Source organism: Ambystoma mexicanum, chromosome 8 (genome assembly GCF_040938575.1).
Source record: "Ambystoma mexicanum isolate Mex_15411 chromosome 8, UKY_AmexF1_1, whole genome shotgun sequence".
NCBI classification, from domain to species: Eukaryota; Metazoa; Chordata; class Amphibia; order Caudata; family Ambystomatidae; genus Ambystoma; species Ambystoma mexicanum.
This window is the reverse complement of record NC_090929.1, coordinates 464757587-464784298: the sequence shown is the minus strand read 5'-3', so window position 1 is coordinate 464784298 and position 26712 is coordinate 464757587. Positions and strand designations below refer to the sequence as shown.

General features: G+C 46.2%; 1 protein-coding gene across 3 annotated transcripts in view; it reads right to left on the bottom strand.

Annotated features, from left to right (window-relative positions):
• The window catches only part of LOC138472085 (tyrosine-protein phosphatase non-receptor type 11-like), a 532490-nt gene that overhangs the window by 55218 nt on the left and 450560 nt on the right, over nucleotides 1-26712 (bottom strand). For all 3 annotated transcript variants that reach the window (XM_069610075.1, XM_069610076.1, XM_069610077.1), the window contains exon 15: nucleotides 4405-4524. In XM_069610075.1, the coding sequence (XP_069466176.1) occupies nucleotides 4440-4524 (85 nt within the window). In that variant the 3' untranslated portion in view covers nucleotides 4405-4439. The remainder of the gene's footprint in view (nucleotides 1-4404; nucleotides 4525-26712) is intronic.

The following is a 26712-nucleotide window of genomic DNA, read 5'->3' as shown; positions in this document are numbered from 1 at the left end:
ATGCACTTGCCTTGAAGCAAGACGAAGAGAGCAACACAGGTTCGATCCCCGGGTCTGCGCTTTGAAACCCCTGGGTATTAAGCACGATATAATTAACCAATTATAATTATAATGAAGTCCCGGAAGATGACCTCACTCTTGAGCAGGGCCTACATTAAGAGAAATGCACTGCACCAATTGCAGGTGCATTACAAGTTGCTCCAGCACAACTCTAAGACCCCACTTGCCAGTTGCTGGAATTCCACTTTGCACATGCTGGACTGGCTAAGTGAACAACGAAACACTACCACAGATTGCTGCAACAGTCACACCAAAAGACAGAATTGTATACTCAAAAACATTGGCTGCTGCTGCCTATATGTCGCATTTTCTGCAGCATTTTCAGTAGGCCATCAAGCATGTTGGCCGCTGCACTGCAAACATCAGTGTGGTACTGCCAACTGTGCACATTCTGGAACTCAACCGGTCACACAACACAGGGGCCCAGGATTTATCTAGCAAGGTGGATTAATCATGGCTGTTGAGGGATACGCTCTCAGACCTATGAGGGGACCCATGAATAGCTTCAACGAAAGAACATTTAATAGCTACGTGTGTCATTTCTTGACAAAGGTTTTAAGTGTACACTTTTCAGCCAAATGTGACAGAGGAGAACTCTGAGAACTAAGCCGAACAAGAAAGTTTAAATGTGCACTGATGCAGCAGCTGTAAACTAATTGCATGAAGAACAACGGCAGAAAGAAAATCCCTGTGTTTAATGCACCAAATCGGCCATCTTGTGCAAAAAAACAAGTGATAGGCTGGAGAGGCTGGAACCATTCACCGAGCGAGACTACTCAATGCCCAGAGGTCTACAAGAACAATCTGCAGACGTTTAGCAGCTCAGATGGTGGATGCTTATCTACTGGGTGGGTGATCCTTTCCAGTACACTTGTTCAGTAAGTAGTCCGTCTGGCCAGCAACATATGCAAGAGTAGCCTTAGATTCCCTAAACTGGTTCCTGCCCAGTGTAAAATCTGAACAAATCTATAGTGCTATATCATGTGTGACCACAGGAGAAGCTTCAGAGTGCCTTATATTGAACATTGTCCATTGATTGGATGAGAGAACACTAGATTGTGGAAGACTCTGGCCAAACCGCAAACCATCCCAAAACATCTCCAATGATCCAGAGAGCCACCTTCCAAGCCCCTTGAGCATTTTTCAGCCTCTCGCTGCTGCCTGAGACTATTTCTTGGTCTACCCCCGTTTGGGCTCATTTTAATTAATTCTTCTAGCAGTTTAGGTCACCTCTGACCCATACCTTCCTTCGCGCTTGCTGCTCTGGCTCCGCTTAGCACCAATGACCGCCCCTTTTTTGTAATCCTGTGTTAAGATAATCATGAAAAAGACAATGTAATAAGGACTTGGCACTCTGCGCCCAGTCTCACTGCTATGTAATAACTGCATCTATATCTTTGGGTTTCCTCGCGATGCAACAAATACATCCACAAATATTTATGTGCGTCTACCACACATATTTACCACAGATTGCTGCAACAGATTCCTTATTTTCTCAGGTATGTTACTGGACCTCACTCCCATCCCTTCCTTTTGGCAAATTGAATAGGGGATACTATAGTGTTAGGAATACAGGTGAGCCTCCACAGCATGTTGGACTGATCTGCCCTCTGGCTCTGCAGTTGTCAGCCAGCCTGTTTTGCAGTTGATCAAGCAAGATGATCCTGTATGGAGGCACAGCCACTTTTTCATCCCGGAGGGTGGGTGTGGGGGGTAGCTAATGGCCCGCCACAGGACTGATAACTGCAGCTGGTGCCACTTGCTGTGGTTGCAAATACTTCGCACACTGCCATACTCAATTTCAAGGTGCGGAATGATCAACGTGCCACAACAGCTTCCGAATTGCTGTTGCCATGACCTCTGCCCCTCACCACCATCTACTCCAGAAGACATCCAGCTGCTGTTCCCATGCACAATTAATCCATGGTGTGTGCCTGTACCCTTTCCACATTCTCTAGTCCTGTGGGTGTCTATTACTTGACAATGTCATCATCCACCAAAACTATCCCACCTAACCCGAGAGGATAGCTCATGGGCAACGCGTTTGTCTTGGAAACAAGACAACACATAGCAACACAGGTTCGAATCCCGGGCTCGCACTTAGAAATTGGTTTCCGGTATTAAGCGCATTATAAAAGAACAATTATACATCCTCAAAGGGAATATGGATACTCTGCAACCACGCCCGTCCCAAAATCCACCAAAGATATCCAGTTTGACATTGTAGGATTTTCTTTGGTGATGGGTAGAAACAAAACAAAGCAGAGAAAATTGAACAGCAAATGCAATTTGTTGGGGTTGGGGGGTAGAAAGGGATGCCAATGTTTTTCTTTTTGTTTATTTTAGGCAAAGGGGGCCATAAAAGCATTTCAAAATAAATGTGGAAAGGGAGCAGGTCACAAAGGTGTTACATTATTACTCAAAGATTTTTTTTTGGTGAGTGGTAAAAATCCCAAAGATGTTCAAAGGTTTTTTCTTTTTTTTCTCTTTTAAGCGGAAAGAGGAAAAGAACAAAAACAAAAATAAAAACGCCAGAAGGGGTTTAACAAAGGATTCCTCAAATTATAGCAACATTCTAAGGGACTTCACAAAAGATGCTCTGGAAATAATGAACCAGAGAAGGAAACAAATGTGCAAAGGATACAAACGCAACAGCCTGAAATTGCTAAAGTAAAAGCTTTCTCGTAGTGTGGATCAACCGTGGTCATGCCTCCAGCATCCAAGTACAACCCACAGAGAAACAGGATATGGGTTGTACTTGATACATTGGAGGTACATCTCGAAGATTAGGCCAATGTACCTCCTTCGAGATTCAATGGCTCAGACTTTTCTGCTGAACTCATGCGCACCGACACTGTTTGCAGGCGAATCTTAAGAGTCCTCCGAATAAGGGATTTGGTTCAACTACCGAGTTCGGCACGGTGGAAGCTTGCAAAGTATTAGTAATTAGATCATGCCAGAGTACATATACAATTAGAAATGCTTAATCAAGGGTTCCAAAAATGGGATTCAGCTCTCCAAACTTTCCATATTTTTTCTAACTCTTGAAGCAAATGTGGGTTTATAGCACAGGTGGAACCGTTTGTGTTAGTATGAGGCGCATTAGCCTACCTATAATTGATATATGATATGGCATTTATAACGCACCCATACACAAGTGTTTCACCTTTTTGTTGCAAATTTGGCTGTCATGTTACAGGTAGCAATAATGAGAAATTACATTTGTTTAATGTTTTAAAGTGCCTGTTAATCTCTAACAGATGTTATTTTAAGAGCTTTGTCCAAGGTTATTTTGTCTCCTTGGAGAATGTATGAATTTTTTCGGGGCGGAAATCAGACATGTGAACTTGAAAGGAAAGACTAGGTGATTTGTCTTTATGCTTGGGGATAATATTTTGTTCATCCCTCAGTCCATTTGTAGAGTGCGACTGGAAGGAGTGGGACACACATGCTTTGATGTTTCCCACAAAAAAGACCAGAACAATTCTCACCAACAGTAAATGTTCCTCTGCATTAATATGTGACCTCACTCTCTGTGCATCAATAACACTTTTTGACTAGGATTTCACATAAACTTTGTTTACACACCAGGATCCTTTTGTTGCACTCAGGGTCACATTTAAAAGTGAAAACTGCTGGAGACCTGATTCACTCGTATTTGTCCTATCCATGGGTTTGAAGCATCTTTGATTTGGGAACACTTTCAACATTGTGTTTCCCAAACCCTACAGCTTAATTCCATCTGGAATTCTTTGTTGAATGTTTTGGATTGCTGAGCGAGGAGTGCTCTTTTCTTTGATATTCTTTCTACGCATGGGTCATTTGTTTTCTGCCCCTGGCCTCGGCAGCCATCTAAAACTGTGTCAAATTGGCAGGGCACTGTGGTCATGATGATTCGCCATGCCCATGCTTGAATCCACAAGAAATGCTGGATAAGATTCCAATTTTAATTCCATAAATATAGGTCTCGATTTTGCAAAGCAGGTGAATCTCTACTAAACAAAAAACCAAAACCACACTGAAAAATAACACCAAAATACAAAGGTATCATGTTGGCTTCTCGTATAGAGTTCATGTCAAGCGACGCCTGCTTCAAAGGGCTGGTGGGAACAGAGAGGGGGGAAAGAATAAGAAAGGAGAAACCTTTTGTGTACTTCCTCATTTCACTCGTGTAACACGGATCTCACTTCTGGTTGCCCTGAGGATCTTTCCTGTCAGACATAACATGTTGCAAGCTCACGTCAACCGACACCAAACACCCACCTCAAACAAAAAACACCACAGACCCCACCACCCTGCACAATATCACACAACCAGTAATGTCCTTGCTTCTCTAACGCTCACCTGTACACTCGATGCCTCTCCCGAGGGGTGAACTGCTATCGGCCAGCACTGCTAACGCCCGAATCTTTGGTGCTTTGTATGTTCAGATTCTCGTACACCCCAGCAGTCTCTTCATTAACCCTTCAAAGAGACAACAAAAACATATGTGTAATCCTTACCTTACACATCAATTAGCAACCCGCCGTAAAGCGGTCATTACACACTGGCCCACATGCTAACATCTACATGGTGACCATGCACTTTCCACACTAGCACATTGGTCCCAGATATCCTTGCGTGTGCCAAAAATTCCAAACCTCCAAGACATGGGTGCTTAGGGTGATGGCCGGCCTGGCATGATTTCTTTTCAATCTTGCACTGGGGTACTTATGGGGGCTTTGCACCACAAGAAACTAGAGGTTAGGGGCTTGGGGGGAGGGGCAATAATTTCGTATTTGGTAGGTCTGTCACTATTTTGTAGGATGTGGCCAGGATCTCGCAGATAGTCTGAAGGGGAAAGTGAGGGGAAGTGAGGCGTCCATACTTGATTCTGCAGGTTAAAAGCCTTCCTAGCTCACACTCAAACTTGTGCGATATTTGCAGAGCAGACAAGCATAGCTGCTCCCTCTGGGATCTATGAAACATCTCAACACATCGCTCTGTCACAAGAGCATTATAGTGGAAGCAATAGTAGGCTGATGGCAGCAGACAGCAGTGCGAGAGCTACAGATGGCGACTGCAGTCCCTTAAGAGGCGTGAACTGAGTGATCAGAAATGAGATGGGTGCCTAATGCTGCATGCTGTGTTTAAAACCCATGCCTCACAACTCTAATCTATAATGATTTATAGTGCCAGGTTAGGTCAAGTAAGGTACTTACCATAGTGACAATGGTATTCTTAGTCCAAAGTCTGCTTTTCTCCATATTCTTGGGACGTCCTACGGAACAGCGACTGGTCGGAGGATCCTGCAAAGCTGCACTGTGATAGACCGTTCCAGCATGCATTGCGTGGGCACGCTCTATCCAGGCCCCACACGGCACGTCCACCAACACACGTCGGACTCTGCTTCTTTTTTAGCAGGGAAGGTGTATAGAGGAAAGGGACTAAGGACCAAGTACAGCCGCCACTCTAGTTAGAAACCTTTTCATACCTTAGGGCCCATGCCCTTTCCTCCATATCTTTGGGTAATTCTAAAGCATCCCTGTGGGGTTTAAGACAAGGCTGATGGATGCTGGTCAAAGGCTCTTTATTTTGCACACACAGTCTTTGCTCCAGGGAGGGGTTTCATTTTTTGCTACTCCCAGCTGAGGCAAGGATGGTTTATCCTGCTTTTGTACTGCTAGGGTCACAGTCCAAGGTTGTCAGTCTGGTTCGGTTGCACACGGCTGCTGCTGCAGAGAGATGATGCACAAAAAAGCCTGCAAAGACTGCTTGCCTCTCAATATTATCCCATTGGCCCTCTCCTTGCTCGGTTTGGTCCCTCTAGGGGCCATGTCCCACCCCTGGCATGCGGTTGGATGGTATCCTAAGGTGCCTGCCTATGGCTGCATTGATCATTGATTACTTCCCTGCCGTCCTTTGGTATCAGCCGGGATGATTGCAAAGTTTTGTTGTAAGTGTTGTACTTCATCCCCACTTTGGTGGGGAGGATAGCCATACACCCAGACATCTGGATGGTATACAGTCTTGGATCTGTATCGGACCTGCTGGGCCCATTCGTTGTCGGGAAAAGTCTTGGTAGACAACAACCGTCTCCAACGCTATCCAGCTGCGGTAGCCGGGGCACATGTCCTTGGGTGGTGTCCTACAGCGACTTCCTCTCCTGGACCCTGGCCCGCCCAGTAGGGTTCAGATGCCAGCAATCTTCTGTTGACTTGGAGCTATTTACATTCAGTTCCCTGGGGTGGAATTGGGTATCTTGTGTGGTCTGTGATTCTAGCACCGAAACGGACAATCCTGAAAGAAGGAGTCAGCTGGAAGATTTGTGAGATTCTTCAAAATGGCCCCAGCCAAACAATCCATTTTGCAAACTGAAATTGAGAGAGTAGTAATTACAAAAAAGAAAAGGTTCCCCAGGTAGCCACCTTGCATGTGTCTAATAAGGGGACATGTCTCTGGAAGGCAACCAAGGCTGGCTTCTCTCTGAAAAAATGGACATGACGTCCTTGTGAGGCAGTCTTGCCTTTCAACCTATAGGCCTCAAGAAGTGTGTAGTCAAACCAATGAGCCAGCATGGCCTTCGAAAGACACTCAATCTGGTGTTTCCCCACTATGGGTCACAAACAACCATTTTACTACGGACTCTGGTCCTTTCAAGATAGAACTGTGGAGGGCCATTTCCGCCTCAAAACCTAGGTTTGGGAAGAATACAGGAGTGACATTTCCTGATTAAGATGAAAGCCAGACAGATTTCTGGTAGGAACTTTGGGTGGGTCTCGAGAACATCTCATCCCTGTGAAAGGTAATGTAAGGCACCTTTTACATAAGGTCTGGAGTCACAAATCCTATTGGCAAAAGGAAAGACAACTAGGAAGGCAGTCTTTAGAGTTACCCCTCGCAGATCTGTTATGGAAAAAGGTTAAAAGGTTTTATGCCTGAGCGTGGAAATCACTACAATCCGGTCCCAAGGTGTGTAGGGTCTCCTCCTCAGTCAGCTAACCTCACATTTCCAGCAGGTACGTTCTGCATGAGTCGACAGACATACTAGTTTCCACCAGGGAAGTCATGTTATGTTAGCAGAATTTCTACAGCGCACATTCACCCTAAGGCCATCTTGGCATTAGGACTCAGACAGTAGCTGAACACACTCGAGGCTAGAATAACAGAGGTTTTAGAGAACTGTCGGAATTGCAGATGGTTCTCAATGCCCCTAAGGGCAGCAGGCAGGTCATCCCAAAGTTTCCCGGCTGCAACTGAAAATGTGCGGCCTGTGACCCGGGTCACATGAAATTTAGGAATGACCACTAGGCCGGCCTGACCGGAACGAAGGGTCCAACCAGGAATATAAGGCTGGAAGTTGCCTCGCAGATAATCTCCCCCCTGGGGATAGTACACCCTGTGGACTAAACAAAGTGATTTGAATGTAATCCTATTGGTCACCGACAGACAGTGAAGAGAGCAGAGAACAGGGCGAATAAGGGCACGGTACAGAGTGGAAGTGGCAACCCGGGAAGCAAGGTTCTGCAAACGCTGCAGCCAATCTATAAGACCCAGAGGCTGAGCCAGGAATATAGACTAATGACTAGCAAGGCAACCACCAAGGGTCGCAAAGGGGCAGGTAAGAATAGTACGATCTTACAAAGCACCTTTAAAGGATAATGACCATCTTGCACACTGTGCTATCCTGGGGAGCCATCGACAGTGAAAAAGAAAGACACCCAGATTCTTAACCACTGTCACTGGAATTTGAGAATCACACAGAGCAGACAAGGAAGAGACCCAGAGAGCAGACCCGGGGGAGTACTAACCACTAGAACCTCCATCTTGTCCCAGTTAAGCTTAAGCCAGTTGTTCATCCAGCCCTTCAAGGCCACCAGGGACTCGCACAGATGCAACAACACCTCTGCCTGTTCAAGATCGAGGCGGACCAGGATCTGGGTGTCGTCAGCATAGGAATAGCACCGGAAGCCATGAGAGCAGCAGAGACAAACCAACAGCTGCACATCGATGTTAAAGAGCATCAGGGACAGGGCCGAGCCTTGGGAGACACCACAAGAGAGAAGGTGAGGAGAGAAAAGGAGACAGAGAAAGCCACTGGCCCTCATAAATCAGGAAAGATAAACTAGGCCAAGGCAGTGTTTAAGATGGATTTCTGAACTCTGACCTGGTGGGCAGAGGTTCAGAAGGCCAGTCTAGTTTCTTGGAACAGGGTAACCTTCAGGACAAGCAGACCAATCAAGGTAGCATTGGCAGCGGTCAAGACTAGGTCTCAGGAGGGGTGAAGGTCATCGAAGGTCCACAATGGACACACACAGTAAACAAAGCTACAAATCAATCTCAGTCCGGTGTATATATCCTAAATACATATACATTTATTAAAGGCCTTTTAAGTCAAACACAAGATGAAACTTCAGTAAAATTAACAATTCCAACACAACCATATACTAGTGAACATATATACATTAACTATTATCCTAAAGCAATATTAAGCAAATATGGATCCGCAACCTGTAACAGAAGAGGGTCATATATACTGTAGGCAGTTCAAGAATCACAACCCTGACTAACAGGCAGTCCAATCCCTACAAAGTGTGCTCAAAAGTACGATTAGCACGGCAACGCTCGATTGTGCGTTTAAGTACAAAACGGGTCTCTTCAATGGGCTGTAGTGTTGCATGAAGGGGGGGTGGTGAGGCGATGAAGAATAAAGTACCACTATTCAAGGAGGGTCTCCACAAGAGGGCAGAGCGATTTCCAGGAATCAGGAATAGGATGGTAGCGCAGGCTACCCTAACAAAGGTGACTGGCCTTTGGGGGGACACTTGTGCGTTAAAGTCTATGGAGGTGCCAGGGGCCACTGGTAAGTGTTGCAAATACTCACCGACCCTCAACGCAGTCCGGACCAAACTTTGCCAGTCAAGTGCAGCTCGCTCGTAGGGTCCAGTGCTGCAGTTGCACGTCTCTCTGGCTTTCAGGGGCTGCGTTCCATGACAGTGGCCATTTCTCTGCTTCTGGGGAAGGGATTGGGTCAGTTCCACTACAGCTTGTCTTAGGGCACAGCAGCAAGGCACCCACAAAGCTAGTCACCACAGCGGGGCAACACGGGGCCCGCGTATGCTCAGGTTCGGCATACTCGCCTAATTCCAGACCTACGAATGCTAGGTGTACAAAAGTCAGTGGGAGAGTGCCTTCTACCAAGAGCTTACGGTTCCCAAAGTCTCATGTCAAAACTCGAGAGGGCAGCGATTCCAAAGCAAAGGTCCTGTATGAGCTGTCAGTTCACTGGGAGATCCAGAAACACTTCCAAAGGGGCTTGTTTGCAGGTTAATCAGGATGTGCCGAGAGTAGTTCGTCCCACTACTCCAAAGGGTGAAGCGCCCTTGCAGGCCTTCTATGATCGATGAGAAACAGGGGCTCCAACGGGACAACAGTGGGGTAAGGGTGCCAAACCTTCCAGCGGGTCTCCAGCAGTTACACAGATCTGTTTCTTCAGCTCGGGATACTTGGCTCCTTTACTAAGTTCAGTGAGAACTCGCAAGATCGACCTGGAATGGGTCCCGAGTGCCTTCTCTTATCCCAAGTTTGCTTTGAGCCAAAACGAAGGGCAATCAATGGGAGATCTGCACACATTCAAACATCCCAGACATGGACCAATTATGGACAACAGTGGTCCCAGTCATTCCGCACACCAGACATCCTGGAACCCAGGATGTGTATTGGAACTAGACAGCTCCAGCCCACAACCCTGGCCACCGCCTCCATGGAAAACTCAGGGGAGTGAGACCATGAGTGAGAAGCCACAGTCATAGCCTCGACTGGGCAGGTGTTCATGCCATTCTGAGCAATCAAATATATGTGCTTGCGTAGGTCTACAATCTTAGTGATGAAAAATTCTGATAGAGTGACAGAGTTTGGGTAGGAACGACGCTAGGTGTAAAGAGAAGGACTTTACCACTGCAACAGCTCTTTATACTGGTTCATTGCCGTCTCTACCTTACCAGTAAAAAGAAAATCCTGCTTAACAAGCCTAATGGCAGCACGATAGTCACTGGTAAGGCTACGAAAGACCATTTTCTCTACCATGCCATAGGAAAGGCGTCACTTACGCTCAGCCTGCCTCAATTGCAGATGAGTCTCTTTTAGCTCTGCCGAAAACTAAGACTCTGAAGGACGTTTCCGGTGCCGGATGAGCTTAAGTGGAGCAACTAGGTCAGCTACATCACGTATTGTCTTAGCTAGAAAGGGCAATTCAACTGTTGGGGCTTTCTTGCATTTGTCAGTTGTAACAGCTAGCACCTGGTTGTGGTCCACCGCACCTTTAAGAATAGCAGCTGGGCGAGGTGGGGATGTAATGCCCTGAACCGAGAAGGGAATTAAATAGTGATCCGACAGGGGAGCGGTTCCGCTTACATACTATAGCCGCCCGAACGAGCTGCTCCGTGACGGGGAAGATCTGTATTGCTAATCTCTCCCTACAGGTGCAGCGTTCCTTCCTGAAAAACCACGGACGGGTGCCTGCTGATCTGCGGCATATCCTGCCTGACTCCAGTGGCTCAGAGGTAAGCCGTTCCTAAGCAAATACCTCTGTAGGGAGGCCGGGCAAACACTCTGAAACACCCCGGGCCAGGCTTCCATTGAGTGCAGACCTTTGCCGACTCAAGCTGCGTGGCGTTGGGTCCGATTGGGGGAGGGGCACCCACCGCTCGCAACATCGTGCCCTGGAATGCGGCCCCCTGGACTACTGGGCTGGTTCACGGACCTCTTCATCCCCACAACGATGTCACTTGTGGCCCCTGCGGCGACCCTACTCACGACCAGCTCCCACCGAAGCTCCTGCCCACAACCCGCCAATCCCGGGCTGGAGCCCTGGGTAGGGGGGGGGGCAAGGGGTCGCTTTCCCGGCCCAAACGGCCTCCAGTTAAAGATACGAAGCACTTTGCAACGCAGACCAGGACCCGCTGCATCGCCTCTGCCTCGACCTGCAGATTTTGTAATCAGGCTAGGGGGCTCCGACTGGCTGGACCCGGATTACACAGCATCAACTCCTCATAGGAATCCAAGGTACAGAGCCTCCCTAAGCATATGGCCAAGCGATATATACTTGCATAGACATTTATTGGCCCCACTGCAGCGCTGCCCACCCGGTGCCGAGGGAGAGACTGAAGTTCATTCTACGGGCTGACATCTTTGAGTTGTTCCCCACTGCAACTAGCATTTCCCCGGCGACCAGGCCATCAAGACATCACCTTCCAAGGCCTCCCAGCTGCACCCCTCCTGCCAGTGCACCCTGTGCACACCAGCTACCCACAGCGTCATCCCTGCATGATACGCCAACTAACAGATTACATCAGCTCAGCCCAGAACTCTACGTGAGTGGCGCAGAGCTACTTGGCTTGCTGGCAATGGGGAGCTTCTGACTTGCATCTTGACACGTGGTGGATTCACCTCATTAACTCCACAATAACAGCCTTTACATTAACCTGTGATACTTTACCTTCTGAATTGAGGCTGCTTTTCCTTAGGTAGTTGTGGGTTGGAACCCACGTCCAACTACCCCTTGGATACCTGGCATATCCACGCCACTACACTTCGCCCCACAATACGAGGGAGCCCACAATTCACCAGACTGCAGACTAGGCCGGACTTACTGGACATGTCACAGACAGAGGTCAGTCCTGATGATCCTGCTCTGCAATGGATAACTGGTGCTGTCCTCTCTGAGGCTATCCTCTGCGATGTAACGTATGTTAGTGGGCTCTCTCTCCTTGACCAATTGGCTGCCTGCCTAATCGATTTACGACCACACAGAACCACTGTGGTCGCACCTCCGCATTCGGTCTACCTGGCCTTGAACTTGATTGGCTAGCGGGTCCTTTTACCCCACCATACGCCTCCGAAACTTGGCGAGCACCCTTTGCAGCCAGACACACAGCACTGGGCTAAACCCCCTTCCTCATAGCTATTTCTTACTAAGTCTCTGTGCGCTGTGTAACTCTGCTGCCTACGCGATTTGATGTGAATATGACCGAAGGAGCTAACAAAAAGCAAAGCTCGATCAGTATGTATGCAAAAGCTACACCAAAACCGAGTGAACCTCTGCCTGAGATTGAGGTGCCCTTGTCTGCCGACCTTCCTCGAACTTACTGAATCACAGAAAATGATGGACTACATGCGAGACGGATTCCCTGCTCTATATGCTCTATCAAAGCCCACATGGAGAAAACTGACACTCGAGTGACGAAGTGGAGACGAGGGTCGGGGTGGCAGAAGATGACAATCGCCCTACGGACTGAGATGTCCGCTCTGGCTACTCGGGTCCAAGATGTAAGCAAGAAGAACGAGGACCTGGAGTTGCACTCCAGGTGCAATAACCTGCGCATCATTGGCGTTCCAGAGGATAGAATTGATGGACTCCCCGAAATTATCCCCACAATAGGAAGGACCCACCGTTCCCTATCAGCGAAGCCCAAACCTGGTGCTCTGTCCCGTACCATCATAGCACGGGTATTAAACTACCGAAACATAGATGCCCTACTTCGGGCAGCAAGAGCCAAGGGCGATCTTTTCCTTGGCTCCTCCAGAATCCACCTTTATCCGGACTTCTCTGTTGCTGTCCACCAGGAACAGAAAACCTTCTTTGCTACCAAGAAATGCTTACAGGACCTGGGAGTGAAATACTCTATGCTATAGCCCGCTAAGCTCAGAATTGAACACTCATATCAAATCTTCTTTTTCACCATCCCTGAGGAGGCCTCCAAATTCATCGATAAACACTTGCTGGGATAGCCGGTGGTGGACTGTAGACTCCTCCGTTTTCACCTTGAAGTTTGTTCCTTAATACTAAATATGAAACGGGATGTGGATCGGCGATACCTCTGCAAAACAATTCTCCTATTGGATTAGCAATCATCCAGCTCTGCTTCATGAGTAACATTCCCTCGCCTTTTACCTACTGTGTTATATTGTGCACTACATAATGCCTAGTCAATATCCCACTTCGGATCGCCAGCCGTTCCTGGCCAGACGCACGGCCCCCCAGGCGATGATGCCGCCGCTTGTTCTTGTTGGTTTACTGGGTTTTCACCTCTCTGAGGGAAGGGAGTGGGAGGGGGTGGGCTGGGAATGGGGTTTAGTTAAAAAAAAAAAAAAAAAAAAACCTTCACACACAACTGAGAATCCGAGTGCCCGAATGTATCCAAATTGACTCTACACTGTCGAGACTCCTATATGTCTGGCCCGAATTTTGCATTACGCCTTCCCTTGTGGACATCTGTTTATTGCTGCTTTGGTATCGTCTCAATGGCGAATGATGATACCACATCTATGAGATGGAATATTAGAGGGCTGGGTAACCACATTAAAATGTGCAAAATGCAGCTATATATTGAACGCCATAAAGTTAGGTTACATTTCCTACAAGAAAAACACGCTCTCTCCAGCGGATGCGAAAAGTTTGCAAAATCATGGGGTCCCCAGCGCTACTACACTAATTATTCTACACAGAATTGTGGAGTCATGATTCTGATTCTTAAAATCCTTACATTTCTTCATAAAGCAACTCACGCAGACCCCTTGGGATGCCATGTATTCGTTTTTAGGACCCAATTAGGCAGGGAGGTCGTGCTACTTAATTTATATGGCCCCGATACCGATGATCCTGAATTTTACGCACACCTCTCCTCCCTTCTGCCCGAGTTCCCCCTCGTCCCTATACTTTGGGGGTGGGGACTTCAACACCATCTTGGACACTAACCTCAATAGATCAGGCTCCAAACCCTGTCAACTCTCCAAGGCTGCCAGAATCGTCATTGAAGTACAGTCCCAGCTGAGGGATGCATGGAGACTAATCAACCCTGTTTCCAAGCATTCTCGTTCTACTCCGTGCACGACTCGCACTCGCGTATTGCCATATGGCTCATCTCAGATATGCTCATCAGAACCATTACCCAAATGTCTATTCTCCTCGGAACATTCTCGGACCACTCCCCAGTGACGGTTTCCCTCAGGTGGAGCACCGACGAACCGGGGATAAGTTCATGGAGACTAGAACCACATTCTCTCCTAGATACTGTTTTTGAATCTGAACAGGGGTCCAGCATTGATGATTTGTTTTCACTGAACATTGGGTCTGCACAATCACAAGCCACCCTCTGGGAGGCATTCAAGGTCTATATCCAGTCCATGGCAATCTCCAAGGAGGCAGGGATTATCAAGGCAATCCGGAGAACCATTACAGAGAGTGAATCACGACTCTCCCTACTTGAAACCCAATACGCCTCCTCCCAATCGTCCACCATGTTGGCTGAAATAGGCACGGCATTAGACACGTTCCGCACCCATGCTGAACGGGAGCGGAAATTTCTTGACAACCCTCCAGTCTGCCCGTAGATACTGTGAGGGTGGAGCGACCTAGCCGCATTTTAACCAGATTGATCCGTCCTGAAAACAGAGCACCCCATATATATTCCGGAAATTGAGAGAGCAGACCTTGGCCCTTTCATCACATGATATTAATGACGAATTCCGCTCTATTTATGAAATCCTCTACTCCAACACAGACTTGGTCCCACAGCTGACAGCTTCATTCTTGGATAGCCTCCCACTCTCCATCATCTCACCAGAGACCAGGGATGCCCTAGACACATCGATCACTCCTGAAGAGATCTCTAGGGCTGTAGATGCATTATCATCCGGAAAGGCCCCTGGAGTCGACGGACTCCCCGTTTAATTTTATAAGCGCTATAAAACCCGCCTGGTCCCCCACTTAACAGCCCAATGGGACGAGTCCTGTGAGATGGGTGTACTCCCTCCCTTCAAGAGGCTGTGATTTCGGTATTACTCAAAGCCAGCAAATCCCCCACACAACGTGGCTCATACCGTCCCCTATCCCTCATCAATTGCAACGTCAAAATCTTTCCCAAGGTACTGGCCATGCGGCTGGCACCATTTATGCCCTTCATTATTCATCCAGACCAATCGGGCTTCATCCCGGGGCACTCCACTTTTAATCTGCGCCGCCTAGCCAACATACTTGCTCGAATCAACCCAGACATACAGGCAGTCGCAGCCACACTAGATATGTAGAAGGCATTTGACTCTGGTTCCTGGCGCTATCTATGGTTGGCTCTAGAAAAAAGTAACTTAGGTCCACGCTTTCGTCCAGGGTGAAACTTCTTTACTCCTCCCCCCGTCGCCAGGGTCCGTACTGGAGATCGGTGCTCTGCCCTATTCCAAGTAGCTTGGGGTACAAGACAGGGGTGCCCTTTTTCACTGCTGGTTTTTGCCTTGGCTATTGAACCCTTGGCAGACAGGATTCGCCAACGACATGCACACAGGGGCATTAGATTGTCGCCTTCCCCGCTGGGCCCCCTCCCTCCCCCGAGATCATATTCCTGTACGCAGATGACACTGTCCTTTTCATTCGCTCTCCTGAGCACAACCTAGCCCCAGTCCTGGACAACGTCATACTCTTCAGTGAACTTTCTGGTCTCAAAGTAAACTGCTCCAAATCCGTATAATTCCCCATTGACCAAAGCTACCACCCCCCCCTCCAGACCTCCGAGGATTCACATGGTCACAGGCAGACATTACCTACCTCGGTGTAGTGATTACACGTCACACGGTCTCCTCATACGAAGCTAACTTTGCAAAATACTTGTCTACCCTTACTCGTAAATGCACTGGCTGGGCTAAACTCCCGATTTCGCTGGCTGGTAAGATCGCCACCCTACAAATGATAGTGTTGCCCCAACTCTATACATTTCTGAATGTCCCCATATGGTAAGGCCGCAAATTTTTTAGAACACTGACCCGCACCACCACCATCATCTTATGGCACTCCGGCACTGTCCATTTGAAACTGGAAACACCATCTACCCCAATGTCGAAGGGCGGATTTGGCACCCCTGACTAGATGTGGATAGCTGCCCAAGCCCACTTTGCATCACAGTGGTTCGAGACCACCAATCCCCCCCTTCATGTTAAACTTGAAAGATTGCCAACTGACGATCGTGATATTCGCTCTCTGGTCCACCCCCTCCCATGGTGTCAAGTTTGATCCCCTCGATCCCACTGGAACCACAGTGTTAGCTCTGAGAAAAATGTGGAAACAAACCGGCACCCCACATTCGTTCCACAGTGGCCTTCCGCTTTGGAACTTCTTTCCTGAATCCCCTCGAGTAGAAGCCACAACAAAAAGTATGTGATCTAACATGGGTCTGGGCACTATCTGAGATGTCTTCACCCAGGGTGGCTTCCTCGAGTGGCCTTGACCTACCTGATCCCCTGCGAGGTAGACCCTCTTGCTGGCTCCAATATGCTGGCTTGCGCTGGTCACTTAAGAAAAGATATCCGGACTTCCCCTCAATTCCTCCAGATAACCCAATAATCTCTGAAATCCTAGATACCTCGACTTCCAAGGGGAAGGTTTCTAGATTGGATGCTCTCCTCCAGAGTGGGGTTCCCCCTCCTTCATCAACCTCGACTTGGGGAATCGAGATAACTACACCACATGTCGAAAGACCACCCCCCCCCCCATGTGGCCAAGGTGTGGATCAGATAGCGCGGACTATATGTACATGATGTGGTCCTGCCCGCGCCTCTTCCTATTCTCGGAGGAGGTATGGAATACCGTATTGGAAATGTTGGACTGCACAATTACCCCATCTCCAATGACCTGCCTTTTTCATGAGCTTCCCCAACTCGGGCGTGACTCCAGAAAATTGGCAAGGCAATATATGCTCCTAGCAACCCACTGTATTCTGCTGCTCTGGCTTCGCCCTGAGGCCCCTACACACGCCCAGTAGCTCCGAGCCGTTACCTGGGCCTCAGACACCGAGTAATGCAGGGTCAGCCTACAGCCTGCGGAGTCCAGACACAGAAACATATGGATTCCATTTTATTCCTATATTTTTTCTTTATCCAATGACAGTGATGATGATGCCAGCGAACAGATTTTCCTGGGTCCCAACTCCGCTTAAACCTTTAGGTTTTGACTATTAACTTATTACCTGACCCTTTGGTTACTGTGCTGCAATATGTACCTTCCCTGTTTTCTACAATTTTTCCAGACTGTAAACACGTCATGTATTCTTACCAACTGATTGTATACTGCTCGTGTCTCTCTGTTGTACTGTGAAGCTTAAATAAATAAAGTTAAAAAAAAAGTGATCCAGCCAGAGCACTGGCCTGCCGGTAACCGAAGACTGGGATCTGCTGAGAGAACAAGGTCCAGGATACCACCTGTTGGGTGGATTCATGTACAAGCTGATTCATCCCAAGGTTGGTAAGACAATCAAAACACAGGGCCAACACCAGTGCCTGGGGAAGGTTGTACCTAATATTAAGGTTGCCTAGCACCAAAAGATTTGAAAACCTAACTTGAAGAGAAGCAACCAGATCCAGAAACGAATTAAGAAAATCGGAATGAGATCCAGAAGGGCGATATATCAGAAAATGTATGAAGCAGAGATTTTAAAACGCACCAGAAGAGCTTCCATGCTTAAACTATGAGGCAATAAGATAATGGAAAGAAAGAGTATGACATCTAAGCTCACTTCTGGGGTTTGTGTCATTTCTAAGGCCAGAGTAGGAGAAACTAATCCATTTACTGGAAGAAGGTGACATGGATGACAACTTTCTCAATGCAATAATGGTCTCCATGTTACTTGCCAAGAGCGTCTGAAGAAGGTTAAGGACCAAGATGCTAAGGAGAGTGATTATGGGCAGGAGTGCAGAACCATCTCGCCTTGCTGAAGCAAAAGGTTGTAATTTGGTTTATTTCAAACCTTTTACTATTAACTCAGTTATCCATTCACATTTATCCAACTTCATTCACAGGAAGAGAAAAAGAGGAGAGAAAAGAAAAAAATAGGAAAGGGGGTAGGGAAGAGAAAAAAACTGTGCAAGGGTGTTTCATATCTTCACTAGTCCGATCTCAAGGTCGTTTACAGCAGTTATTTCAGTCCAGAATTAAAAGATTTTTAAAATAAAGGTTTTCGGTTCCTCTATAAGCAAGCAGATCCATCGATATTCCGGTTTAATATTTACCTTGTGTGTGGCTGGTTATTCTCTCGATATTTGCTTCCTATATTTGATAGATCTTCACATTCCATCAATATATGGTAGGGAGTTTCCTATTGCTTTCGGTTGTTGGCAAGAGGTTCAGTCTGAGTCGTAAGAAAAAGTCTCTCACGTTCGGACATGGAAATTTGTCTAAATATGCCAAAATTTGATTTAGAAAACATGCGTCCACTTTGCAATTTATTGATAATTTGTATTTTGCGTTTTTCCTGTTGAGTTTGTATTCAATTATTCAAGCCTATTCTTTTTTTTGATAGTCAGTGGCGTTGTTATTAAGGTTTCTTCTGTAGCATCTAGTACGGTTAGACAATCTTCACATTGGCACTTCCAGAGGTCGAGGATACCCATCTGGAGCATTTTGGATTTTCCACGTAGCACTTCCAATGGTCTCAAGGCGTTGGTAGACCGTATTTTTCTATATAAATCTAGTGTTTTCCAGAGTATAATGGAATAAATAGATTGGAGTGCTAATTCAAAAAGTATTCTTGCAACTGGGAAGGCTTTGGGTAGCGAGAGAACTTTCCTCCAGAAGATTGCTTCGCAGTATTCCCAGACTTTCCATGAGAGATTTAGTGCGGTTTGTGCTCCATAGGTGGGGATCCAGATGACAATCGGTAGAAGTGAAGTACTGGTTTTATTGAGATTTTCCAAACTTTTTGTATAATATCAACAGTTGGCAAGCAAGCGATTAAGACTTTGTACACACTGCATCTCTCCATTGGCGTTCGTCCATCAATTAATCAATCCATGTCCCTAGATATTTAAAGGATTCTACCTGTAGTAGCTTGGCATCATCTAGAAAAAGGCCAGGGGTTTTCTTTTGTGATCTTCGATCTTGAAAGGTTAAGGTTTGCGTTTTGGACGAATTTATGGAGAGTTTGTTGTTTTTAAAGTAAAGTGAGAGGGCATTTAGACTCCGTTGTAGTCCAATGTGGGTTTTGTCCAAGAGGACGTGATCGTCGGCATAGACCATACATGAGATTGGCTTACCATTCATTCTTGGAGGATTTGTTCTCATGTCTGTTTGGGAAATGTAGATGTCCGAGATATATAGGTTAAACAGTAGTGCCGCCAAAGGACAGCCCTGTTTGATGCCATTCAAGGTTGTTATTTTGTTAGATGGGGCTCTGTGTTTGGATATCCACACTTGAATAGATGTGTCTGTATATAGGGCAAGGATGGCAGCGAGCTGATCTGCGGGGCAATTACAAGCTCAGAGTTTTGACCACAGGCTTTAGCGATTGACGCGGTCAAAAGCCTGTTTGAGGTCTATGAAAGCAGAGTCTATCTGCGTTTTGGCTTTAATGGCTTCCAATTTTACTATGGCAAGGAGGAACAGGTTGATGTTAGTCCCTAGTCCTTTAACAAAGCCCATTAGAATCAGCCCATTGCTGTAACTGTCGCAATAGTATCGCAGCGAAGATCTTACCCAAAGGATCTAGCAGAGCTATTAGACAGTAGTTGATTGGTAGGGCTCTATATCCATGCTTGTAGATCGGTATTATAATAGTGTTTTTCCAAGTTGTTGGGATGAGTTTGGTTTTCATTATTGCCTTCAAAAGCATCATACAAAGATCTGCCCATGCATCTGGGTGTGATTTTAAGATACAATTAGACAGACTATCAGGTCTGGGCTCTCTGGATGAATTCAAGTTCTTTATTTTCATTAAGATGTGTCTGTCCCATGTTAATTCCCACGTGCTGGAATCATTAGTTGGTTGGGGTCCCGATTCTTTGGAGGTCTTTGCATTCAGTGCTGAAAAATGGCTCTCCCATTCTGTTTCAGGTATGACGGCCATTAGTGCCGTTGATGTTTTTGTGTTCCCGTTTAGCAGTGCACAGAGGTTTCATGTGTTTTGATTATTCAGGGCTTTTAAGATCGTCTCGGCATCGGTTTGCAAGCGTTTTAGTTTGAAAGATATTGTCCAGTTCTTAGATTTCTGTTTTCGCCTCTTGATCAAGGTGGTTCGATGAAATGAGGTAAGTCATCATAGCTGTGTGATGTCTCTGATATTATTTCCTTTGTTCGACCAATTCTGTCTAATATGGGTGCCTGGTTGCCTTTATTTTTGATGAATTTATCTTTTCTTTGTTCTGGTAAGGTGTTGGTATCCCTCCATAATCAATGCGTTCTAGGTCGGTTTGACGGCATTTAAGGTAGTAGTTCATCAAATTTGGAATCTCCTCAGGGTCAATCGCAGCCTATTGAGTCCGGTGTGTAGTTGCATTTTTGCTGGATATTTAGCAGTTAGAATGGCTTGCTTCTGCTTCCATTCTAAGATGATTAAGCGATGATCGCTTCTTAGAGTGTTTACCATCTTCAAGGATTGGAGGTCAGAGAGGATCTCTAGTGAAGCAAAGATTTAATCGAGATATGACTGAGTGGTTCCCATCTGCCACATTGGCTTTGGCGGGATGTCTCCAGGCAGTTGGCCATTTAGTGTAAAGATTGATCACAGGTACAGCTCATTTACCCATACTTTGGCTTTGTTGGCTAATTTATGCTGTTTTGTGAGAGCTCCCGTTTTGTCAAAAAGATGGATGTTCAAATCTCTGCATAATAAAGGATATCTGATCATAATGTGCTTGCAGGTCATCGACAGCCGCTAGAGTAGCGTCGATGAATGTTGCATAATTTATTCCTGCAGGATTCCAGTATAGGTTAGACAGTGCAAACAGCTTTTTGTCATTGGTCTTGGGTTGTAGGTTCTGGATTACCAATCGTTGGATATAGTGAGTCTGCATCTTCTAATACTCTCAAATTCCTTCCTAGTTTAACTAGGGTGAGTAGTACTGCTGATGGACGTCCCGCTTTTCCTTTGATTGATGGGTTCAGGTGGGAGGTGAATCCATCGCAGACCGGCAACGATTGTATCCAGGTTTCCTAGAGAGCAAGGATATCAAAAAGGTATGCAGCAAGCTGTTATCTTCTCTGAAATTGTGGGAAAATCCACAAGTGTTCCAGCTGCATAGCTTTAACGGTGGTTCCTCTTTTGTCCATTTGTTAATTTCCTTAAATTCTCTGGCTTCTTTTTCCATTTGTCAGGAATTCATTTTGAAGTCTAATTGATGAATTTGTCTTTTCCATAAATCGTACTGCTCTCTCGATCTTTGTATCTTGTCCCTGTAATGTAATGACTAAGTTATAGTCCTGTTTCTGTTCTGTGTCGTCGCTTCCGGGGTTTTCTTTAGGGTGGTAGTCATTATCAAATCCTCGTGTGGCTCTTGAGGTGCTTTCATTTGAATCTCTTTTGTTGTTCGGATGATTCGGTTTGTTGGTATAGTCGAAGTTGTCAGTTATCTCAAATCCCAGTGGTAGAAATGATTCTCGTTCATCGAGTATCGCTCCATGTATTATAGTGGAAAAGAGATGCACAATTACTCGGTCATGGATTCCTTCGTCTATAAATTGAACAACTTTAATATCATTTGAATTTAGGTGCTTCAGGCAAGGGATGGCCTGTAGTAGTTTTACTACATTGGTGTGGTTAAAAATGAGCCCATCTGGAACTGTCAATATTCTCTCTAGAACTATGGTGTTGGTCTGACTTGCAGGTTTTTGCATGTCAAAGTTTGGACATATCAGTGCTTCATGTAGGTTTGCAGCCTCTAGGGTTCTCTGTTTAGACTGCTTTGATTTGTTCAAAGTTATTGAGCGTTTCTGTTCAAGAGTTTTAAATATTTTTTCTCTAGAAGCTGCTAGTATGTTCATATAAGAGGATTCTACTGGTTGAGGAGTGGATGAAGTTGTGGTTTCTAGATCATCAATTGAAATTTCTTCCAAGAGAGCCAACGGGTTTGTCACTTCTATTTCTTCGTTTTCTCGATCTTGTTCCATGGAGTATGTTGACAGATTTAGGAGGGTATCTATTTGATCTTGCTCCTCCATATTTTCCACAAATTCTTCAGTGTTTTGTTCTTGCTGAGTAATAGGCTTGTTTTGTTATAGATCGTAGTTTGAACAGGAGGCAGGGCTTTGGCACAAAGTAACTTTAGATTTTGTAGAAAAGCTCTGGATCCGTTGGAGTATGGTTTTGTGGAGGCCAATTGGTTTTTCGTCTTTTTTGTAGTTGCTTTGCTAGTTTGCATTTTCTTAGCATTCTGTTCAAAGATGGTATATATTTGATTCATACCTTCCACTGATGGATTTGTTTCCTGAAGTGATGTTTGCGGCACTTCTGGTTCATTTACCATGATGCTTGCTGTGATGGTTGGTTCGTTTTGAGCATCTTTTAGAGTTTGTCTGACTGGGTCATTGTTATCAGCTTGGCTTTCCATCATTTGATCTGTTCGTAACTTGTCGATACCTGTGCTTTTTTCCTGTGCAGATGTTGTAGCAGTGTCTACTGGAATTCCAAGTGTGTGTTTCTGTATGCTTTGCTATTTGCTCTGTGGTTGTGTTCATGCGCTTTTCTTGCTGTACAGCGTTCATCATGTCGAGCATATCATTCATCAGAGTTGCTTTTTCAATGTGTTCGCCTCTCGCCATGTCAAAGAGTCTGCTTTGCCATTGGGCGGTAAGTTCCGCCTCCTTGTCTAGACGAGTTTCAATTTTGTTTGCCTAGATAGATCTGCTTTGAGTGGACCATTGCAACGAGGATTGCTAGGTCCTTTGAGGCATCGCTGATCGTCTCAGTTTGAGGAATGGTGCTATTTAAATCGTTAGTGCACTCATCATCATTGTCTGTAAACGCATCATTCCCACTGGTGAAAAGATTGTGTCATCCGATGTGGGTGGTTGCGCTGTCTCAAATTCTTTCTGACCTTTCGATAGAATGAGGGACATTTTTGCATGATTCTTCCGCAGTTTGTTTTTCTAATAGGGCGTCCATTGGATCGGTGGGTATCTGGTGCTAGATATTGCCTCCTAGTATGGCCTTGGGAGACAATGCGTCTCATGCGTAGGAGTCATGATAGAAGCCATGTTGGAGTCCTGACTGATTTAAATATGCTCTCCTATCCATCATTTCATTTTTTTCGTTGGTGGGCCATTGATGAAATAGGGTTTTGTGTCATTACATTTGTTGTTGTTGCTCATTTTCATTACCTACCATTGGCGATGGTATTTGAGTTCTATTGTCGTTGTGGTTAGTGTTTGTGGTCCTTTTCATTTGTAGGTTGGGCTCTTGTGCTTTTTCCCTGTAGCTGACTCCAAATACATCACATCTTTTCCCTTGGTCCTGCATTAGGAGCTCTATGTCTTCAATGTCGAGGGATAATTTGGCTGCTTTGCTGCTTAGTTTCTTCTGTGGTGTTCTTACTTCGGTCTGCCACCGAGTTTCCCAGGACTTCCTTTGGCGGAATGGTGTCGAGCAGCGTTCAGTCACCAGAATGTGGACTATGGCAGGAGGAGTCAAGTTGCTAGGTAGGGCATCATGAATAGGTCTATTTAGAATATTCGATGTGAGCTCCTGATTGTTCCGTATGTTCGGATGTTTTGTCTTCTCTATTGGAGCTTCATTAACTCAATGCTCCATCCTACCTCTCTGACATTTCACGAGATGTGTCCTCTCGCCCACAAAGAACATGTCAAACTAAAACTCTGCATCCCGACTATAAAAAGGACGAAAGCAGGAGGCATTGGTTTCCCCCATATTGCACCCAAACTCTAGAGTGCTCTCCCAAACTCTCAGAGCAGAACTATCCCTCCTAGCATTCAGGAAAGCGTTAAAAACTACCCTTTTCAGCTAGCCGCCTGCTCTCCATGCCTCCGCATAGATTGTCTTCCACCCTATCTCTCTGCAACTACGTTTGTACTATATGCATTTCATTATGTTCTTGTACCATGTAACTAAGCACAAATCTTATGTAACAAGCGCCACAATGCCCAAGGGCTGCTGTGCGCTCTACAAATGTAAATAAATAAATAAGAGCGCTCATACCAGGGGGGAGGGGGGCAGTGGAGGGGTGACTTTCATAAAGTGGGTTTCCCTTTTCTGATTATCTTCAAATGCGATATTTGTCATTGAATTCTCTTTCCCTTTGTTATAGCCACTGACGAGTGTAGCAGTTGTATCAGCTGCATTGTTTGCTGATCAAATTTCAGTCACCGTTCCCTATTCAATGTCAGAGGGCTCGCAATCAGCTTGCGTTTCGGGAGCAGGGAGCCGCGGTGCTTCGATCATTGTGCACGGCTGAAAGTCTGTTGTTGGCATCTCTACCTGGGATATATTTAAACTAAGCCACCAAGCATAGCTTGTACTCACTTGTTGGGCAGTTGCTGAGGTGAGAGAACAAAACCGTTCTCTTGTTCGGCTCCGATTTATTTGCTGCAATTCGCTGAGCGCGGACATGTGTGGTAGTGTCTTTAATTAGACTCGCCTCTCCGTCGCAAGTGATGCCGCTTTGATGCATTTCATTCGGTGGCTGGGGCGTTGCTTCATCTGGTGAGTTTTGATCTGGAGGGGGCGGGTGATTCACTGTAGGGGCTCCATTCTTTTTTACTTTGTTGCGGGTTATCGGGCCGTTAGGTGGCATTTCTAAGAGTTATGGGGCCACCACTGGTTCCCTCTGAATGAACTCCAGTTATATCTGCGCAACTTTCGCTCTGGTGCTTTGTGCCGCGGGGTGTTTTTAGATCTTCAGTGCGCGGAGAGTTGCTAAAAGGGATATCCACTGCTGCAAGAGCCAGGAGGCTGGAAACAGGGCGGAAGCATTTAGTGAGGCCCGTACCAGTTTTTGCACTGGCCCAGCAGTGCCACACCAGCAGAAATGATAACTTTCCTTTGGGATTATGTATGGAAGAACCCGGATTTTGTTTATTTTATGAAGAAAAAGCCATGTTCAAGCCAAGAATCAAGGGATAGGCTACTAGTTGCGTTAAAATGTTGAGTAACACCATCAGACACAATTAAACACCAATAACAGGATTCCACTCTGTTTCCATATTAAAACAGAGGACTTAAAAAAAAAAAAACACGTCACCAAATGGCATGAGTACATGTCACCATCAGATGCCAGGTACACCACCAGAACCCCCACTGTCTGTGAGCAGTGTCATACACCCTGACCAAGCCTACAGCGCACCCTTCTTTAGAGATGATGGCTTAGTCTTTGAAACATAAGTGGCAAGTTCTGAGACATCCCCCTTCACTTTGTGCATTCTAATTATCGTGCGCACTTCCGAATGCTTGCCTAAGGGGGGGGGGGGTCATTTCATCTGGACCAAATATCTCCATTGCAAACTCAAAAAATTCCCACGGGAGGTTGCTAAACACCAGAAAGCAGTGTTTCTGTGCTACAAAGCCACACTAATATTATTAAACGACAGACCATGGACATTAACTTTCTTCAGCATAGTGGAGGACTTGTCACGCTGCATTACTCGCATGCTAGTGGCATCCTTATTCCTGCCACAGTATTTCCTTCACAGTAAAAAGCTTCTCTCGCTCAAAAGGGTAGTGGCACTCCAATACCCTGCCTCTCTTGCTCGCTCCTTGATGACCTACGCTATAGTCTATCATGGGACTATGCTCTGTTGGCTGGCTGCCCTCCTCCATCCTCTGAACTGTCAGAATCTGCTTTGCCAGTTTCCTTAGTCTTCAGGAGGCATTCGAGTTCAAGTTGCTTCCACTTCTGGCTGGTGGGTGCCAATCCTGAGAAGATCGATTATTCTTTTAGTCTGTCTGGGTCATCGCTGGTCAGGGGTTCAATTTGGGTGACTGGATCCTGTAAACTGCATCTAGAAAAGAGGAGCTGTACTCATCAGGTTGTTTGTGCCTTCTGGAGCTGACGTTTTGGAAACGACCGAGTACTTTCCTGTGGGCACTGGGTGCATGGGGGAAGCGTTTTTCGAGATACTTACTCCTAGGAGTTGTCGTGTTCTGGGGTGAACTGCTTCTGCAGGTCAACCAAGCTTTGCCAAAGACGTCGATTGGCCAAATCCTGATTGACTGAATCTCTTACTGGGGCTGCTGTGTCTTAAACTGGGCACTGGGGATCTTTAAGAGTGTACCCGCTGTTGTCCCCTGGGGCCAGTTGCAGTCTCCTCTGGACCTCTAGGGTAGAACTGGTTTTTACCTTACTTTTCCCAACAAACTCTGCTTACTGGATTTGTCTCATTTATTTCTACAGAGAATTTAGGAACTTGCCTGGAAGCCTCCTAAAGTGCCTTTGGGGGTACTTATCTGCCTCAGGACCTTTTTTCAATACCCCATTAGGGCCCAGTGAGTTTTAAGTCAAGGACTGGAATTTAAGACTGTACCAGTGATTTTATATACATTTTTAAAGACTTCCGTTGCATTCCTATCAATGAGAAATGCTTGGTTCGAACGTATAGCCGCAAAGTGTTACTGGAGCTTTTTTTCCTATGTGTGTAATGCATTGGTACTATCAGTCTGAACATTTGTTTTTTGTTATTGCTTAGTGGTTAAAAAAAAAAAAGTTATTCAACCTTAACAATATGATCATAGTCCAACCACTGACATACCGGGCCCCCTGTAGTCTCTGCAGTGCTGGGGGCCCCATGCTGCCGTGCCCAGGGGGGACCAGGGGGGCTAGTGGCGGTGGGGCCTCAGCAGGGCTTGCAGAGGGGGCCCCACATTGTGCTACGCCACTGATTCCAACTTTTGGTGACCTCTGACAGGGTTT